Genomic DNA, 19,932 nt, shown 5'->3' with positions numbered 1-19,932 from the left:
TTCTGCCATCAGTTAAACTGGAATCAACAGGAGCAAGTGGAATATGCTTATGGACTATGACTTAGAGAAATGAGAAGCTGGTTTCTTCTGCAGTAACTAGAGGGTTTGAGAGATTTTTTTTTTTTTTTTCCCCCCACATGTCTATTCTGCTGTCTATCTTCTGTCCTCTTGGCTTTGGAGTCTTTCCTTGGGGGATTCCATTGCTGAGAGAAGGCATAAGCAGCTCTGCACTCCAGCATTATACGTTCTTCATGGGTTTGGGGAAGTTAAACAGGCATTCATGTCTGGCTAAAGCTTTCTAATCTATAAGTACATATGCATGACTAGGGAATGGCGATAAGAACATTTCATCATAAACAACTCTCGTTACTACTCTAGTTACTGTAACAGTCACTCATTCCTCATTGTACATTTTTTCTGTACCATTAAACAATTGTGGCTACCTAAATGAAAGTAGCCTGTACAACTTGAGCTAAGTATTTGTCAAGTAGAAGATTAATGTGCCTGTTCTTTGTCCTTTCAAATTCAGACCCTGTTTATGAAGATATGCTGAGTGAAAGTCGGAAGATGATCACTAATGAGAAAATAGATGCTTATAATGAAGCAGCTGTTCGTATTCTGAACAGCAGCTCCCGAAATTCCAAAGCTAAAGTTAAAGTGTTCAGTGTATCAAAATTGATAGCACAAGAAACTATCATGAAGTCTGCAGATGGCCTGCATCTCCCCGAATCAAGCAGAGATACAGTAAGTGTTTTTATCACTGGTCAACATCAAAAAGTAATAATAGTAAAACAAGATTTTAAGTGAATGTTCTGAAATGGCAGACAATATGAATGTAATGAGGAGCTGCACATTCTTCAGAAAATTTTTTTCAGAAGATCTCAATGGGTGGGAGGGCAGTCAGTTATATAGGATGTTTAAAAAACATAATAGCAAACACATTAATGCATAGCTATTTTAAAATAGCTGTTAATCCGCTAGATCTTTTAGATTCTGAGTGCAAATTTTGTGCCTTCATCCGTATGAACGAGTTAGAGTGATAATGATTTGTAAAGCAGTGCTAAGAAATAAGTCTTAAATTTTCCCCTATGTGCCCATATAATTTTGTTTAGTAAGGAGTATGAAAAGGGTAAGAAAACACACAATATACACCTTCGTGGTTGCATGGAGTGCCAACTCCTTTGCAGGTTTCAGTTGCTTTCAGGTACTGGATGAACTAAATATCATTTAACCACAGGTTTCAGTCTCTTTGTCATGTTTTAGAGACTTTAATTACCGTGCCCCTTTAGGACCCAAGTTTGTGAGCTGTTTTTCATTTATAGTCCATTTAGCTCAGTATAGCTCCTTTTATAGCCAGTAGAGAGAACCCTTCTGTAAGGATTAGGATTAGCTCTTTTTGCTTACCTCAAGAAGCTCAAAGGTTTCCTGGTTGGAAGAGATGTTTTGACTGTACTGTTGAATGCAACTAGGTATATGGGGTTACTGTGAAATTTTGTCTGTGTAATGGTAAGGGAGAATTGCATATGTTTTATGTCAATGCATGATCTAGAAGAAAATTTCTTACGATGAAAATGTTAACTTTTTTATTAGAGATTAATTGACAAAACTGCCTGTTTCTTTGACAGAACGCGATGATTCTTATGAATGTCTACTGCAATAAGATAATGAAGCCCATTGATGGCTCCTGCTGCCAGCCTCAGCCTCCTCTCACTCTGATACAGAAGTTAGCTTTCTGTTTCTTTACTTTGTCCATTATCGGATATTTAATTATCAATTTAATTCATCGGAATAATTTTCGGAAGAACAAATCATGCACTGATTTGGAAGGTGGAGAGGAGAAGAAACCTGCCATCAGCACCCCTAATGTTTCTACTTTAGAGATGCTCTTACACTCCTTGTGCAAACTTGGTCTAATCATGACCTATTTTTATCTATGTGACAGAGCAAATCTTTTCATGAAGGAAAATAAATTTTATACACATTCATCTTTCTTCATACCAATCGTCTATATCTTGGTTTTGGGGGTATTTTATACCGAAAATACCAAAGAGGTAATGATCACATTGACATCCTACTTATAACGTTGTTTTCCAATTTGAGTGTAAATAACTAATTGCTAAATATTGAAAGCTAAATTTTCAAAGTCAGTGTAACTCATCTGCAAAAATGCACTCACAAGCAATATAACATTTGCATGGAATTAGATGCAAAAGCTTTTTGAAAGCATATGGCTATGAGCGCTTTTAGCCATTGTCACTCAGTCCAATTTGAAGTGAGCATAGCTCAGATACAAGAGAGTGTAGAGCACGTTAAAATCTGGTAGACCTGTGTCCACTAGACAGAAGTCTTTTACAGTTGAGACCTATTTACCCTTAAAGTGGTTTATTGTTTTGAACTTTTTCTCCTCATTTTGTAGATGTTCGTTGTACTTTTTGGAATAGCAACACTCTTGTTTTGTTTTGCATTAGACTAAAGTGTTAAATAGAGAACAGACTGATGAATGGAAGGGCTGGATGCAACTTGTTATTTTGATTTATCATATCTCTGGAGCAAGCACAGTAAGTGATTTGAATTTCCTATTTTTTTTTAAGTGGGAATGCAATTTGGGTGTGTTACTTCAAAAGAAAGATAGTGCAAATGCGTATTAGAGTTGAATAGCATGAATAACTCATGCTATTGTTCCTGTAGTTTTAAAAATGGTATTAGCAGAATTAGTTTTTCTCTCTAAGTGTAGATTTCATTGATAAGAGCATTTTATGCATTACTTAGCTAATGAAAAAATATACTTGTTTCCTCCATGTAGAATATTATGTTAGTTTATTTTTAATTGCTAGCAACACTTCATTTTTATGTTCAGAACTTGAAACTGCTGAAGGTAAGCCCTCAAAGATCCTTTCTTAACTCTCTTTTAACTGGTTACAGAATATGGACAGTTTAAAGCAATAAATAACAGAAACTCATTTTAACATCAGAGAGGTTAGGGCAACAAAAGAGCTTAGTAAGAAACAGGGAAATGCAGCATAATGTTTCTTTTCTTAGTTAAACCTGATTTACTGCAATGCAGAAAAAACGTAAAATAGGGGGGAAGAAAGGAAAATCGAAAGCATTTACGTGGCCATTTATGAAAGGTACTTTATTTTTCTCAACAGTTTTTGCCTGTGTACATGCACATTCGAGTTCTGGTTGCTGCATATCTGTTCCAAACAGGTTATGGACACTTCTCATATTTTTGGATAAAAGGGGACTTTGGTGTATACAGAGTGTGTCAGGTAAGAATATCTACTTACCGTTTTTATAAAGAAATTTGTTCAGATAACAAAATACCCATAATATATCTGTACTCCCTAAGTAATGTGATACAAGATTACTTAACAAAGGTTTGCACATTCAAAATGGCTGTTGTTTCTATGTAATCTGACCTGTTTAATCAGTAATATTTATCTAATACAAACATATTGTATTTGTTTCCCGCCTAGTGGATGAGGGAAAGGCTGTGGATGTGGTCTACCTGGACTTCAGCAAGGCCTTTGACACCGTCTCCCACAGCATTCTCCTAGAGAAGCTGGCGGCTCACGGCTTAGACAGGTGTACTCTGCGCTGGGTCAAAAACTGGCTGGACGGCCGGGCCCAGAGAGTCGTGGTGAATGGAGTTACATCCAGTTGGCGGCCGGTCACGAGCGGTGTTCCCCAGGGCTCAGTTCTGGGGCCGGTCTTGTTCAATATTTTTATCAATGATCTGGATGAGGGGATTGAGTGCACCCTCAGTAAGTTTGCAGATGACACCAAGTTGGGCGGGAGTGTTGATCTGCTCGAGGGTAGGAAGGCTCTGCAGAGGGACCTGGACAGGCTGGATCGATGGGCCGAGGCCAAGTGTGTGAGGTTCAACAAGGCCAAGTGCCGGGTCCTGCACTTCGGCCACAACAACCCCATGCAGCGCTACGGGCTTGGGGAAGAGTGGCTGGAAAGCTGCCCAGCAGAGAAGGACCTGGGGGTGTTGGTCGACAGCCGGCTGAACATGAGCCGGCAGTGTGCCCAGGCGGCCAAGAAGGCCAATGGCATCCTGGCCTGTATCAGCAATAGTGTGGCCAGCAGGAGTAGGGAAGTGATCGTGCCCCTGTACTTGGCCCTGGTGAGGCCGCACCTCGAATCCTGTGTTCAGTTTTGGGCCCCTCACTACAAGAAGGACGTTGAGGTGCTGGAGCGTGTCCAGAGAAGGGCAACGAGGCTGGTGAGGGGTCTGGAGAACAAGTCTGATGAGGAGCGGCTGAGGGAACTGGGGTTGTTTAGCCTGGAGAAAAGGAGGCTGAGGGGAGACCTCATCGCTCTCTACAACTCCCTGAAAGGAGGTTGTAGCGAGGTGGGTGTCGGTCTCTTCTCCCAAGTAACAAGCGATAGGACAAGAGGAAATGGCCTCAAGTTGCAGCAGGGGAGGTTTAGATTGGATGTAAGGAAAAACTTCTTTACTGAAAGAGTGGTTAAACATTGGACCAGGCTGCCCAGGGAAGTGGTGGAGTCCCCATCCCTGGAGGTATTTAAAAGACGAGTAGATGAGGCACTTAGGGACATGGTTTAGTGGGCATGGTGGTGTTGGGTTGACGGTTGGACTTGATGATCTTAGAGGTCTTTTCCAACCTCAATGATTCTATGATTCTATATAGCATATAAATGATACTTGCAATATAAAAAATATAAGTATGTAGCCTTTAAAATATCAAGACAAACATTTTCCAATATATAGCAACGGAGTTTTCATTGCAGTAGCAATTTACAATATATGGCAATATATAAGTAATGATCCAGGCAGGCTGGCTGGCAGTAAAGAGGGGTATCATTGACAACAAATTTATTTGCTAAGTCTTCCTAGATTTATTCTATAATCACTGGTGAGTAAGAGGTTTACGTGGATAGTTCTGAATCGCCCTCTGGTACAGCCTTTCTCCAGTTACTATTGAGAATAGATAGGTGCTGTGAATGTTCTCATCTGCTCTCCCCTGTTGGCAAAAAAATGATGGTTTTCCCAAATTAGCCACTGGAAATACTTCATTTTGCTTCTCTTGCCTTGTTTTTACAACATCAGTCTGTTCCATGTTGATATTTTCCCCGTGTGTTTGGGGTTTTTTTTTAATTTTTAGCATGTTTCTATTAGAGTTTTCTTTATACAAGTAGATAAATGTTTGATGAAACCAAGAGGCAGTTGTGCACATAATTTCTTTTTTTGTTCTCTTCTGTGAATAAAGGTAATTATTCAGCAAGTTATTCAGCACATTGGTTTGCTTGCTCCCAGCGTGGCAAGTCTTTATGTAGATGGAACAAATGTTGTCTCGTCTCCGATTTAAATTGAAGTCATTTCCACTTGCTTAAATTGTGAAAGCTTTTAATTTTTGTATGCATTTTGGATTTTTTCTTCACTTGTTGGTGAAATGAAAAACTTTTGGTTGGTTAATTGGGGCCATTAATAGTGTCCCAAAGCACTTGTGGTATCTTTCTGTCCTTCAGATGAGTGATCTTTTGGATCCATTAAAGAAACTCTTCACGTTGCTATTTTATTAAGTATCCAACTGTTTCGCATCGAAGTAGATTACTAATACATGAACAAGAGGCATCGCTGTAGTATTTGTTACCACTTTCAAGACATAGCAAAGTATCGCCAAATGTTGTACATTACTTTTTCTTTCATTTTCAACTGAGAATTTGTTGGGTTGGTTTTTTTTTTTTGTTGAGACAGTTAGTTCTGTGTAACAGTATGTTTAAACATTTGATATATGGAATATGGTCAGAAATACCATACCCGTCTACTGTTTTTCTTTAGAAACATGAAAATTTCACAAACGTATCAGATGTATCTGCTTCCTTTGAAAAACAAATATGCAGGGTTTTTTTTTATTATTATTGAAAAACTGGTGGTTTTCTTGGTCCAAAAGCCTTTTCATTTATGGGTTTGAGTTTTCAGATCAAAATGCAAAATAGGGAGAAAACAAATACTTTCCGGTCAGCTGTATTGATTCTATGAGTTGTTTTCTTTTCCAAAGACAGTGTATTGGAGCCTACATTTGTTAATAAAGAAAATGAATTTTCACACCATAACGGTACTGGAGAGCATACCTTTTTTTGTGGTTTCCCTCCCAAGTTTTGCAGTGTGTGCTGTAGCAGTTAAAAAAATAAAAATAAAAATAAATCTTTAATTGCTGTTAAGTGTTATATTGTCATGTAACTCAGGTCATCATCCTTATTAAACGTATGACTACAGCCTAACTGCAGCACTGATAATGACATTACCCTAGCTTTAACTGAGCTAGCCCAGGTGCTATGGGAGTGAAAGTGGAGAGGCATTAACAGCATCCAGCAACAGGAATACTCGGTCCCCAGCCCAGAGTCACTTCTGTTTTACCCTATTTTCATTGCTATCTCTACCCAAGTAGGCCAGCGTAGGACAGGTCCAGTACTACATAATCAGCCTGCAGTCTTATATTGCATTATTGATGTATCCCGAGATACTTACCCGTGTTTCAACTGAAATATAATCAGCATGTGAGAAGTAAAATACATAGATATTTTCGTATAGCGCTAAAGAAACATGCCCCCTGTCTCTCTTAGCTTTGCCTCCCAGTTTATATATCCTCTGTCTTCTCTCCTCTGACTCCTTCCAGGTTTTATTTCGTCTCAATTTCTTGGTCGTGGTACTGTGCATAGTGATGGACCGACCTTACCAGTTCTACTACTTTGTGCCATTAGTCACTGTCTGGTTTATGATCATTTATGCCACCTTAGCTATATGGCCTCAGATAGTCCAGAAGAAAGCAAACGGTAAGATTTTTTTTTTCCCTTCTGCTATGAAACATTTGCATGTTACTACAAATGATAACCATACAGAAAACAGTATTGTCAGTACATCTCAGTCTCCTTTTAACATAGTCAAAATATGTTAAACAGCTGTTCACAGAAATATGGATTGTCATAGATGAATTATATGTCAGTTGAAAAATGTAACAGCTGATAACTAAAGTCTGTCTCTGGTTACAGTCATGTTAGAATACTTTTTAATGGGTTTTGACCATCAGAAATGTGTTTTATCAAGAGTTGTAATATTACTGAATGCAAACTAAAAACATAGGTTACACTATCTATGCTAGCTGAGATTGTTGCTGTAGTGTACTAATGGGTACGGCATGAACAGTGAGCATTTAGACTTTCCCATTCTGCATTGCCAACATGTCTTATCCATCTTGAGCACCAATTCTGCCATATCCTGCCAAATAAGAACTTGGGGTTGGTTATCGTAGTGTCTTAGATTAAGTGAACTATCAGAAGTGTGTCTTGTGATACAGATACTTTAAATAAAAATAGAAGTGAAATCCCAGTTTATTTTATGCATTACAGTTCATTGAAGAGCTGTCATCATGTGTAAATGCTTATTATTTAATTCACCTAAATTAGAACTAAAACCTTAAGAGTCTTCGATCCTCCTTCCCTATTGATGAAGTAATATCCAAATTTTATAGTCTGCAGATATGACAATGAAATATACCAAATGCTGCAAAAATATAATTAGTAGTTTTACAAGCTATCTTGAAGGCAAATAGCTCCAATATTATTTTTTTTCTACAAAGGCACTTCTGTTCCAGATACAGAGAAGTGACGGTTGTGTACTTCAGAGCAATAGTGTACTGTGAAACTAGAAAATCTTTCAGTGACAGCTTTCACTTGTTTATGTCCCTGTTTACAGCTGCCAATTTATATGGCGAGAGAGGGAGATGATCTCCGTTGCAAAGTTGTGGCTTGGGTAGAGCTTAATATCAGTTGACAGCTTTGAAGAGCAGTTTCTCAGGCTTGTCTTAACAAGATACTTGTCCTTAATGACCTGCAGTTGAGCTTTGGAGTACAACTGGTACCTCAAAGTTTAATAATATACGCTCGACTCATTTCACATGACAAAAGCTGTTGGACATTTTGTTTTATTTTTTACCTTCACCTAGAATAAGGACTGCCTGTGCAAAGTGTTTGGGAAAGCAGAGGCTTTAAAATATTGTTTCTGTCTGAACACCTAAATTCTCTTCTTTCTGTATGTATGTTGTCCCTGTTTTAGACATGAGGCTCAATTTAGGATTAATAGGTTGTTAATTGCTGTGAATGTTTATTTTAATTGCTTGAAGTAAAATTTAGTATGTAAAAGTAGATAGTGATAAAATATTGCTGGTAATGTTTGAACGTTTATTTATGAATGTATCTATTACTAAGCATAGCTACACTAAATAGTTGGGAATTATTATTTAATGTGTCCTGGGTTTTGCTATTGAAAAATTGATGACTGTATACTGATTAATTTATGTCTTCCTCAGGGAACTGCTTATGGCACTTTGGTTTACTGCTGAAACTGATTTGCTTACTGACATGTATATATTTTCTGTCATATTCTCAGGTTTGTAAATTTTGTCTATTTTTATCCTTAACCACCTAAGAGCATATTACCTATCTCTACTTTTTAATGTCCTCATAACTTGTATATTTGCTCCTGTATCGTAAATACTGAAGAAAAAAAATGGAACCTTTCAGTTTCTTTTCATACTTGAATTGGTGTGGATGCTGGAAAAAACACAATTCTGTATCTTACTCATTTGTTTATAATGCTTGACATGTTTTCAGTATGCTGCTGCAAATGTAATAAATACAAAGGTCTATGCTTTGGTTTTGGGGTGGGGTTTTTTAATGTGCTTGAAGTTACTGGGTTTTGTTAGCGTACGGTGATACTTACGCCATATGGTGATATGGTGAGGTGAAGATCTGTGTCTCTTAGAGACCTGGTGTTGGCTTTGATACCTTATCAAAAGACTGGTTCTCATGGTAAATTAGCGACTTACTGCATGCTGTAAGTATAGCTGACAGAAATAAGGGCAGAGTTTGTCACTCTAGGATTTTATGGGGGGGGGGGGGTGTTGTTTTAATCCCTCATTGGTTTTAAGCTTGTTGAACTGTAGTCTTCTGTAGAGTATGCATTCGTTATCCCAACATGTCAGTGGATCTCTCCCTTTAAGCCTGCAGTACAAAATGGAAGATGTGCCAATACCTTTACGGGAAGCCAAACCAAAACCCTCATCTGAAGAAGTATTTTTGGTTGTTTGTTTTTCTTTTGTGGGGGGAGTGCCTTCTAAGGAAGCCTGTTATTTTGGTAACACCGCATAGCTATTGAAATAGGGATGTGATAATATTAAAAGACAGCATATTGATTTAAATCTAGTAAATATGACTGACCTCAGTGTTAATGCTTTTGCCATGTTTATTTTTTACAGGGCGCATTTGAGAAGATATTTTCTTTTTGGCCACTGTCCAAGTGTTTTGAACTGAATGGGAATGTCTATGAATGGTGGTTTAGGTGGAAGTTGGATCGCTACGTATGTAACATTTGCATAAATTTATACTGGTCTTTTAAGTGTATTTTTTAATGTGGAGGGAGGGAGGGTTGTTTTCCTTTCCTCCAGAGAAAGCAGGAGTTTGTTCCAGTGGATTTTTTAATAGAAGACTAAGCTGCATCCACCTTACTTCTGCAAATGTCTGTCAAAGCCTTGCTTAAAAGATGGATGTTGATTTATTTCCTGCTGGATCCTGCTTAGTTTGCTTTTAAAAAATAAAGTCATAAAGGGACCGAGATTTGTCTTTTCTCAAAAATTTTACTGCAAAAATTTAACACCTGTAGCATTTCAGGCTGTTGAAATACAAGGCAAATTATTGTGGTGGCTTTCTTAATAATATTTTTTGAAAGTTGTATCAATTAAGGATATATTTCTTTTAAGGTAACCTTTCAAACACTTTTAACATCAGGGTCTTGATGCCCAAACCAGACTATTCTTGCGCATATTTTTCAATCGTTTTCCAGTGGGGAAAGTGCTTTCTTTCCAGTTACTGACCCTACAATGTGGGGGAATAGAACAAGGAGATACTGGTCTTTTTTTTGCCTTCTTGGCAAGGTAAGTGGAGTTTCTAAGACAGGAGCATTTATCTGCTAACCTTATCCTTAATGGGATCGCTTGCACGCTTCTCCCTCTGGCAGTCTTCAGTAACTGAAATTTGCGGAGCACGCAGTTGTCACGTTCTGGGCTGCTCCCATCAGCAGCACGCACACAGTTGCGACATTTCAGACTTGGGGTTTTGCTGCTTGTGGACAGTGTGTATTCTGTGATGCTGCTAAAGAGGAAGTCCCAAAATAAATACAGAAGACAAGCACCGCACGAGCCTGAAAAAGCATCGTGTTGCTAGCTAATGAGAACTTGGCGTAAGATCATAAAACACGCTGTTGGAAGAGTTGTGTCTGTGACAGAGGGAAGCACTTGTAGTGCTTCTTGAATGTTTTCACCTGCCAACTTGGAAGAAGGCCAGAGACTCATGGTTTTTCCCCAGAGAAAGCCCTTTTCAATGCTGGCATAGATTGCAGGGGGGATAGTAGGTACTTGAAAGCTTCTTGAAATGTCCTTGTGGTGTCTTTAATGCTCTGTGAAGCATTAGTAAGAGTACTTTATTTGTAGTTTTTGAGATGAGTTAAAAATGCAGCTTATGACAACCTAGTGTAGAAAGCCTATTTTTGTTTGCATCATTAAATCCGGGAAAGGACCTTTTGACACCTAAGCTTTGGTATTACAAATAGTTTATCCTGTAGCATTTCTGTTAAGAGTTTGTACCTGAAGTACTTGTAAAAGCCATGAAATAGTCATTGCATTCTGTTTGTCTTTTACAGGTGGTTTTCCATGGGATGCTGTTCGCTTTTATTTATCTGGCATTGCAGAAACATCAGATGATATCAGAAGGAAAGGGAGATCCTCTTTTCTCCAACAGAGTTTCAAATGTTTTATTATTTATTTCAGTTGTATCCTTTTTGGTACGTACCTAGTATAACTAGTATAATCAGGTTTGTAAATCTCTGAAGAATAAGTTTTCTGAGGTTCTTGTTTAGAAAATATGTTGATTTAAAAAATCAAGTCTTGATCTGGAGATATTTCAGCTGTGGTTTTGTGCACAGCCATACCTATCTACTCACTAAAATATTTTTCCTTGCAGTCAACTGTAGATGAAAACATCATCACTCTTTCAGTTCATTGCAAAGGTTACAAGAAAATTGGATCATAAAAATAATATGGTAGATAATGCAGCTCTTATCCCCACTCTTGATTGCTTGTCTATTTGTGATGAAAAAATTGTCAGCAGTATGGCTGTATCTTAGGGTATGAATAAGTATGGTATTCATCAGTTGCAAAGAAGAATTTGAGAGAAACACAAAACTAAGCACAATGTAGTTTTCTCTGTTACTGTCCCACATCTTAGTGAACCAACTACTGCTGAAGCACTTCAAAATAGCTTACCTCTTGTTTCATTTTCAAATGTTACATGTAATTGCTACACAGACTGATTTTTATATCTTTCAGACCTACTCTATTTGGGCTAGTAGCTGTAAAAACAAGACAGAGTGCAATGAACTACATCCTTCTGTTTCTGTGGTGCAGGTAATTATAGTTCTTTTCCTTACAGTGACAGAATCTAGTCTGTTCTTGTTTGGGCTTTTTTAAAAATTGTTTTTAACTGTATTTTTGCTTTAGCATGGAATGTCAGATATTGAGCTTCATTCTCATGTCTGAAAGTGAAAAAGGGTTTAACTACACTGCTCGCTATTTTTCATTGCCTTTAAGCACTGAAATCGCGTACTGTAATTATGCTTTTGATTAACCTTGACGGTCCTTAGTGTAGATTTCATACGCACTGTTGTAAGTCCAAACCCAACTTTTGACTAATTGCATAGCAGTGGAAGAGATGAAAGCTGTAGGGAAGCATGAGTGTTTGGGAGGTATTAGTGTAGGAAGCAACCTATGGGACCCTGTGGTCACTGTTAGGCAGAGAAGAGGTGGGCCACAGGGGCATGCTTGTGGTTTTCTTAAATTTAGGTTTTCCTCTTACTGTGTCCCCTGCCCCACTATACCCCAGCTGTCTGATTCTCTTCCCTCTCTGTTTCCATTTTTTTAATAGTTTGTCCCGCTCTCTTGAGGGGCAGCATGTGTGACTTAATTTTTTAATATTAATTTGTCCATCTTGACACCTTCTCTTTAAAAATGGAGGGTTAACTCAGATTTGTGGCCACCTTCATTTTAGGTTGGCATGGTATAACATGTTTTGTGACCGTGCCTAGTAAGTGTATAGTAATATCTATCAACATCAAGGCCATGATACTACTGAAGATGTAAATGTGACTTGCTATGCTATAAGAACGTGTGTAAGAGATTTGCAATTTCAAGACCTACTTTGTTAAGTATAAACTGCATGGATTTTTGTTTGGTTTATGTATTTATTAGATTTTAAAGAAAATTTAAGGCATGATGCACTTCAATTTAGACAGTGAAAATGAATAAACCTTGTGTGTGTGTGTGTGTGTGTAATCTGCTTGTCATCCACAGTCACTTTGGTTTTTTTTTGTTAAAGATTTTAGCTTTCATCCTCATCAGGAACATTCCTGGATATGTCCGGTCTGTGTATAGCTCGTTCTTTGCCTGGTTTGGCAAAATTTCTCTAGAGGTAAGCAGAATGGTCAGAAGTACAGTGATTTGAAACTTAGCAATGTGAGGTGGTTTTGTTATCTAAATTGTGGTATAACACATAAATAGTGAAAACATTTATTGGCTTATTTAATACCATGCCGTTGTGTTTGACCTCTTTTAGCATTGTAGCTTCCATCTACACTTAAAAATCATAGGTGAAATAGCAGTCTCACAGTAGCAAACTTATTTCTTATGCTGTTTTGGAGGGGGAGTTAAGGGTCATGAGAGCGGGGCTTTAATGCTGGAGTAAACTGTGGTGTGTATGCGGTTGGAAGATAAAAATTTAAGCCAGTTGAAGAGTCAGCATGAATGATACTGACTAGTGTAAGTACACTTACAAATGCCTTTGCCCTAGAAAGCTTTCCTGCATTAATAAACGAATGTAACTTTACAAACAAAACCCTTCTTAGTGCAAATGTTACCTTGTTCCATTGAGCGTATATTTTGAAACAGTAGGAATTATCTTGCTTTCCATTTTATTTGCTGGTTAGTGATAGTAAATGTTTAATTTTACTGTATTACTAAAATATATTTTAGAAAGGGAAAGGAACGTATAGGAGAAACCCACTGGAATACAACGTATATGTAGTAGATGATTTTGAATTTTTTTAAAGGATCACATTTTCACCGTTCTGATTGCTGTGGTGCTGATCAACTCCAGGGACCTTTGCATTCATCAGCAGTTAAAGCATTATCTTTATTTGCAGGCATGCTAGTGCAGTCCCTCACCAGAGATGTAGTAACTGAGCGGAGGCGTATTCCTCATCTGTTCTGACATGATGTAAACGATGCTCCCCTGTGCCATATTTGGTTAAGGGCTAAGCAAACCCATTTTACTGTGTACTGTAACAGACTAATAGCTTTGTCTTACAGCAAAGACATGTGGAAAACAGCTTCTCAAAGTACGTTATTTAATCATAAACATCTGACTTAAGCAGAAGTACAGTGTGTCAGTTGATACAATAGTAATAATTACATTTTTTTATAGAAGTAAAAATATTTATAAAGAAGTATTATTAAACACACTCTTTTTTTTCTTTCAGCTTTTCATTTGCCAATACCATATTTGGCTGGCAGCAGACACAAAGGGGATCTTGGTGCTCATTCCTGGATATCCAATGTTTAATGTTCTTGTCAGCACTTTTATATTTGTGTGTGTGGCACATGAAATTTCTCAGATCACTAATGATCTAGCACAGATTGTGGTTCCTAAAGATAACTCAACTCTGCTGAAAAGGTTGCTATGCATAGCTGGATTTTTTTCTGGACTACTCCTCTTCTCGGCAATGCAAGATCAGTCAAGGCATTAACCTGAAAAGATTCTTGGAAACTTTCTTCAGGTTTACTTTCTGTCTGCCTGAACAAAAATTCTCAACTGGAGGTACAAGAAGACATGTAAATTAAGTGTGTGGAAAATGTATATAGAGCAAATGTACATATTTTGTGTGGAAATAGCCTTCTCGAATAATCTGAGAAACAAGAATGCACTGTACAGAATTGCATGTGAAAATGAGTCTTTTCTACTGGATATATGTTTCTGTTTACATATCTGTTTAAAAGTGACACGAAGAAGTGACGTTAAATGGTTTAGCATGTGCATATCACGGAATTAACTTTACCTTGGGTCAGCCGAATGAAGAGTGGATGATTACTAGAGTACCGCCTATACATAACACGTGCTGTAATCATTCTCATCAAGGAACAAAAAAGAGCAAACTTGTGATCCGTCGTTAATGGTCACCTTTAGCTGATGTGAAACATGAAGTTGCTGGTAAACCAGGGCATTTTTCTGAACAAAATGGTAATTTTTTGTTTGGAAATGAGTATTTTGGGTGGAGATAGTATATGTTATATGAAACCCTTTATACCTGGAAATAAAAAGTCATCACCAATTCAGTGATTTAAGATTATATACAAGTTTACATAATATTTTATGAGGTTTTTTTAGAAATTTAAGATGTTTTCAGTAAATACAGTGAATTCTGAGGTGAAATTTTTTTATAAAGAAAATTTGATTCTTTTCCCCCTAAAATTGTTTGCTTTTTCATCAATTTTCCACTAATTCATTTAACTATGTGCAGTTCTCTGTACAATCCTAGTGAACAAACAGATGAATAATTTTCAGAGACTCAGTTGAAGATGGAGAATTTTTGGAAGACCTGCAACCTTTTCCAGGCAGATCAAATCCCACCATATCTACTCCATCAAATCTTAAGGAAACGGGAGAACAGGGGAACGGTGATCTTCGAACCTCTCTCTGAGTTTGTAGGTGACCTTGAACTAGGTCTCATTGGGGAACTGGTGCCATATGCTCTCCTGTAATAATATTTTCATTTAAAAGGATGCGAGTCAAGGATGCAAGTCAATCTGTTGACATCACCAGGAGGAAGGATTGAGTGGTCATCTTGTTGCATGCAGATGGTCGAGTCTCAGAATTACAAATGAAATGAGATTGGAGATGTTTGGAGGAACCTTTTTTCCCATTCTTTTTAGCAGTGCCCATCTTTCTTATCACCTCTTCCCTTTAGCATAAAAAGTAAAATTGAAAGAAATAGCCCTTCAGTGTTGCAGTGACAAGCTGTAATTGACGTTCCACTTATTCAGTGAAGTTACGGTCTTTTCTTTGCTGTTTGTGGTTTCGGTTCAAGTGATAGTTTGGCCCCTAGTTGCTTTTTCGTTTTATTCTTCTACTGATTACTTGTTAGCAGTCAAAAACACGAGCACAATACTGTTTCCCAAGCATATGTGCAATTATGTATGATTATAAACAATATGAATCCTAATTTGTACCGTGTGTACTGTCACGTACTTGTTTTTGATCTTATCCCAGTTAAAAAATTGAATTCAAACTTGAGCCACCAATGAGTGCAAAAAAAAAATCTGTGGAAAGAATCGCCTCGATTTTTTTTTTTTTTTTTTTTTTTTTTTTTTTTGGTGGAGAACAGTTTCTTTTAAAGAGTGACCAGTCATTCATCATAAAAGAAAAAATAAATCACTCCCCCCAAATTCAGCAGTTAGTAAGTCTGGCAGCTATTTCGAAGCTCTTGGAAAGACACTCAGCTATTTATTTGTTCTTTGCGTGCGTTACTTCCAGTGTTTGGAAAGTTAACCTCCTTGATCAGTACATTTGAGTGGCTGAAAGAAATGGTATAGGTGAACACTCTCGTGGGGGATAGGAGCGTAACCTTCATCTATGCCAGTATTAGGAGCAATGGGGAGCTGTGAGTTTGAGGGATAATTTTTGTTTTGTTCTTCACAACTTAAGTATTGTAGATACCATTTTATTTATCTGTTGTACAGACTTGGTTAAAAGATTTATTTTTAATGCTTGAAATAATGCACTTGTTTACTATTACTGTATGTGGGATAAATATATTTTCTTTTCAGGTTATGTAAAAATATGAAGTAATTTAAACATTAAATAAATGTGCCGTGGATGCTTATTTTTGTAATGGGAGCAGCATCAATTAAGTAAAAACTTTTTATTGCTTGACTCTAGCTGGGCTACCGTTCACTGTTATGCCTACCTTAAATTATGGGTTAGTATCGCAGTTTCTGCAAGGTGATATTCTGGATACTGCGCTTCAAGTGCAGGGCAGATACTCACTTGTATCACAAATTATTTCAGATGCAATGCAGGAAGAAAGGTTCTTCCGCAGTAAATCGCACTGTCCCAGGTCTGATGAAATTACAGCTCCGGTAGCCAAAGCCACCCCTGGAGCTCGGGGGACTTCAGCAGAACTCCGCAGTGGAGGTGTCGAATACTTTTTCCCCCCTGGGTTACACGCTGGAAACTCCACGGCAGAGCTCTGCATGAAAGCATCCTTAAGATTTGTTTGGGTTAAGGAATTTAGCGTTTAATTAAGCTACTTAAGTCCCACCCTAAATAGAAGAAGGGGCTCCTTAAGCAAAGGATTCAGAGTGGTAGTTGCTATCCCCAAAGCTCCTTGTGTAATCGGGGAGATAATACCTAAGGTGGGCGCCCAAACTAAGCGGTGCAAGTACTCGCCCTTTCCAGTTACACCACCTATTTAGGCATCTCCCCCAGTTAAACACAAACCCTGCACCGTCGGCTCCACTTCGATTCTTGGACACTTACTATCCGGTATCGCTGTCTGTAACCTTAACAGCTGTAACAAGAAGCTGTGCAGGCTTCATTATGTAAAATAACCAGGCAGCAACATCACTACTTAGTGCTTTCCTATTTATTAGATTTCACATTTCATATATTTACAAAGACATCTGTAGTGCTTGCTATTTAATTTGGTTGCAACTGTCACTTAATCAATACAATACCAGTTCATACCGTCATTGTACATCATTAAAAGGGTTGTGAATTTACTGTTTTAACTATCAGCACTTTTAACTATTACTAATTCTTTAGCCATTAAGTCTTTAGCCAGCTTTATAAATCTATGCTTCCACAGTAGTGGTTTTAGTAAGTAAAAATAAATAATTTGTTATTAAACTTACCTCAAATAAATGAAGCTTTCAACCATAAAATAGTTCAGGTGTGCTTAGTAATACCCAAGTCACCTACAGCATTAGATTCTTTTCAGAATAGGTGGAGCACCCGCTGGTACAAACCGATTCTTTATGCATGTACATAACAGTTGAAGAAATTTCCTTAAATGTATTGGCACTGTTACGCGTTAATACAAGTAAGATGGGAGCAGCTCAGCTGGCAGTTCATTGATTGTCATGTCATCCTCGAGTTATCAGGAACTGTTATGATCCCAAACCAATACTATTTACAAAGAAGTTTAGTGTTACGTTGCATTAAAAATCATTATTTAAAATCCATTCCATTCATTTCTGTTTCAAAGCACTGACAGCTCATACATTTGAAAATAGTACTAGAAACTAATAGAAATCAAATGCTGATTGTACTACTCGGATTTTTCACAGCTTGGATAAAAGACATAAATGTTTAATTTACTATAAATCTCAGTGTGCGGTTTTCTAATTCACTTTTCACCGCTAACCATCCAAGCTGCTGGAAAAAAGGAGGGATCTCTTAGGAGGCTGATTGATTGACTGATGAAATCTCTTCCCTGGTACCTTTGGGATGAGGCAGGCAGGTAGGCATGATGCGTGCCACTTTGAAAGTGAGTAGGAATGGCTCTTCATTCCAGCTGTTTCAGAAACTGACTTAGTTTTCCACCTTACATGACTGTAGCTTGAGCTACCTCTCGTAGTATAATAACCACCGGCACTATTCCTGTGGCTAGATGCATTTGTTAACACGTGCTGTGGGTTGTGCCTAGCATTTAGGGCAGCCTTGCAAACTCTGACGCTTGAGGCTTGACAATATGCAAGGATGTACAACGTACTGAGCACCGATTAGATACTTTGCTGCAATAGTTGTCATACTTGTTGCACAAAATGTGTCTAAAAAGCAGCTCGGACTGGTTTTAACTATCTGCCGAGGTGTTGCACTCGGGTCCAAGCCTATAAACACATCATTGTTTGCTTAAAAATGAACCTAAAATACGGTTTTGTGTTTTGAAGGAACAGGGTCATAACTGTAAAAAGAAGAAAAAAAAAAAAGCCAGTGACTACTTTGGTCTTTTTACAAACTCTAACAACCTTATTTTACAGTTTCTTTTTAGCCTCAGTCTTAAATTCCTAAATTACTCAGAATTTCTCTTAGCAGAGACCTCAGAAACCTCAGCTAAAGAAACGTAGCCAGCATTTAGCAATTTTAAAGCAGACGCAGCTTTCTGCTTACAATGCAATGTCCTGGTGAACATACAGCTTCTGAAAGAGAAAATATTACAGAAAAAAGACAAAGCATAAGTGTCAGCTTAAAACAGTATGATGCTTTGAGGTAAAACCCCCAGAACCGTTGGCGTGAGCTGTTACGTTACAGCTCGAGACCCTGAAGTCCTGTGTGACGCTGTATTTGAGGATTTAAAGAAGCATCAGAAAAATTCATTTAAAACATGCAGGAAAGTGTCAGGAGATAAATTATCACCATCTATTGAAAAATAAGGAAACCTCAGTTCAGATCCTTTTAACAAAGCTCATATTATTAAGCTTTCAGCCACATAGACAAGTGCCTCTCAAAGTAACCACCTCCCAGGGAAGTACCTATGGAATCAACTCCTTTTTAAGATGCTAAAAAATAATCCTTGGTTTATTGGCTAGCTAGTTCTCCCACAACTCTTTTTGCTCCGAAAAGAACAAAGAATGTGGATGATATAAAAAATAAACCGCATCGGGGCATCAGGAATATCACAAAAAAAAAAATGTAAAGAGTATTTTTAAAGAGTTAAAAGTCCATGTAAAGCATAACAAAATTGACCCTTGTTTACTTGCAGACATTAGTTTCTGCCTCCAGTAGTTTGTAACAGTTTCTTCTAACATAACCAGATGAATGAATGGACAGATTTTAAATGTTTTATTGCTTACAAGTTGTCGAATAGGTTAAATACCTGGTAAAGGAACAGAAATCCAATTTTCAACAGGAATAGTTTTAGGGTTTTGGTTTTGTTGGTTTGTGGGTTTTTTTCCCAAAAATAACTATGCTCATTACATTTTGATAATCTCTAAAAAAGTAATGCCTAATAAATCTGGAATACTATTTCTGAGCCTCCTCATATTGCACAAGTTTTCATGCTTAAACACTGCTGCTTTTCCTGTGCAAATGTAAGGCAATTGTATCATCCCATTGAATGGAGTCTGTAATCCGTTGAACCGGGTGCTTATTTTGAAGTTTTGATTTCCCTGTTAAAACTTTCAGGAGAGATCACAAGACAGAATAAAGTTTGATATTTATTAATACATATATTTGAAAGATTATTTTCTGAATGTAACAAATATAAAAAGTTATCTGTGTTTACAAATTGTCAAAAATGTCCAAAGTACAAAAGGATACAGTACATTAGTTCTACGGAAGTGATTGTACCCTCTGGCACTGAAATCATCTTAATACTGTGGGCATGCACATTATACACCAGAAAAACTCATGCATCAATCAGAACAAATAAGGAAATAAGACAATTTGCTGCTTTCTCTGATTACAAATTCATTGCTTCTGTTAGTTTTCTTTCCTCAGGAATACCATTTACCTGCAAATAGATGAGAATTTATACAATCCGTCAGTGGCAGATGATGCTTCAACAACATTGAACTGTCAGTTGGTAGCACAGCACTAAACAGTATTTATTAGTCCTTTATCAACAACCACGGTGGAGAAACGCCACGAGTACAACCGGGACCGAAAGATGACATTTATGTGAAAAAGCTTTGCTTGCTTTCTTCTGGGAAAGGAGGATTGTTCAACTGGGAATTTCTCTCCCTATTTGGGATCTAACAGACTTCAGGGAGACTGTGAAGCTCCAAACGGAAAATGCAGCAT

At 37.6% G+C, this 19,932-nt stretch overlaps 2 protein-coding genes across 5 annotated transcripts in view; one reads left to right on the top strand and one right to left on the bottom strand.

The window, feature by feature from the left end:
• Positions 1 to 16,012, top strand: part of CASD1 (CAS1 domain sialic acid O acetyltransferase 1) — a 38,381-nt gene extending 22,369 nt beyond the window's left edge. For all 3 annotated transcript variants that reach the window (XM_076331484.1, XM_076331485.1, XM_076331486.1), the window contains exons 8-18: positions 530 to 744; positions 1,626 to 2,051; positions 2,469 to 2,558; positions 3,150 to 3,269; positions 6,648 to 6,804; positions 8,337 to 8,416; positions 9,285 to 9,386; positions 10,724 to 10,864; positions 11,409 to 11,486; positions 12,454 to 12,546; positions 13,613 to 16,012. In XM_076331484.1, the coding sequence (XP_076187599.1) occupies positions 530 to 744; positions 1,626 to 2,051; positions 2,469 to 2,558; positions 3,150 to 3,269; positions 6,648 to 6,804; positions 8,337 to 8,416; positions 9,285 to 9,386; positions 10,724 to 10,864; positions 11,409 to 11,486; positions 12,454 to 12,546; positions 13,613 to 13,879 (1,769 nt within the window). In that variant the 3' untranslated portion in view covers positions 13,880 to 16,012. The remainder of the gene's footprint in view (positions 1 to 529; positions 745 to 1,625; positions 2,052 to 2,468; positions 2,559 to 3,149; positions 3,270 to 6,647; positions 6,805 to 8,336; positions 8,417 to 9,284; positions 9,387 to 10,723; positions 10,865 to 11,408; positions 11,487 to 12,453; positions 12,547 to 13,612) is intronic.
• A 747-nt stretch (positions 16,013 to 16,759) lies between these two features.
• The window catches only part of SGCE (sarcoglycan epsilon), a 35,521-nt gene continuing 32,348 nt past the window's right edge, over positions 16,760 to 19,932 (bottom strand). For both annotated transcript variants that reach the window (XM_076331488.1, XM_076331489.1), the window contains one exon: positions 16,760 to 19,642. In XM_076331488.1, the coding sequence (XP_076187603.1) occupies positions 19,592 to 19,642 (51 nt within the window). In that variant the 3' untranslated portion in view covers positions 16,760 to 19,591. The remainder of the gene's footprint in view (positions 19,643 to 19,932) is intronic.

This window comes from Aptenodytes patagonicus, chromosome 2 (assembly GCF_965638725.1).
Source record: "Aptenodytes patagonicus chromosome 2, bAptPat1.pri.cur, whole genome shotgun sequence".
Taxonomy (NCBI): Eukaryota; Metazoa; Chordata; class Aves; order Sphenisciformes; family Spheniscidae; genus Aptenodytes; species Aptenodytes patagonicus.
The sequence above is the reverse complement of the archived record's forward strand: the minus strand, read 5'-3'. Positions and strand labels throughout refer to the sequence as shown.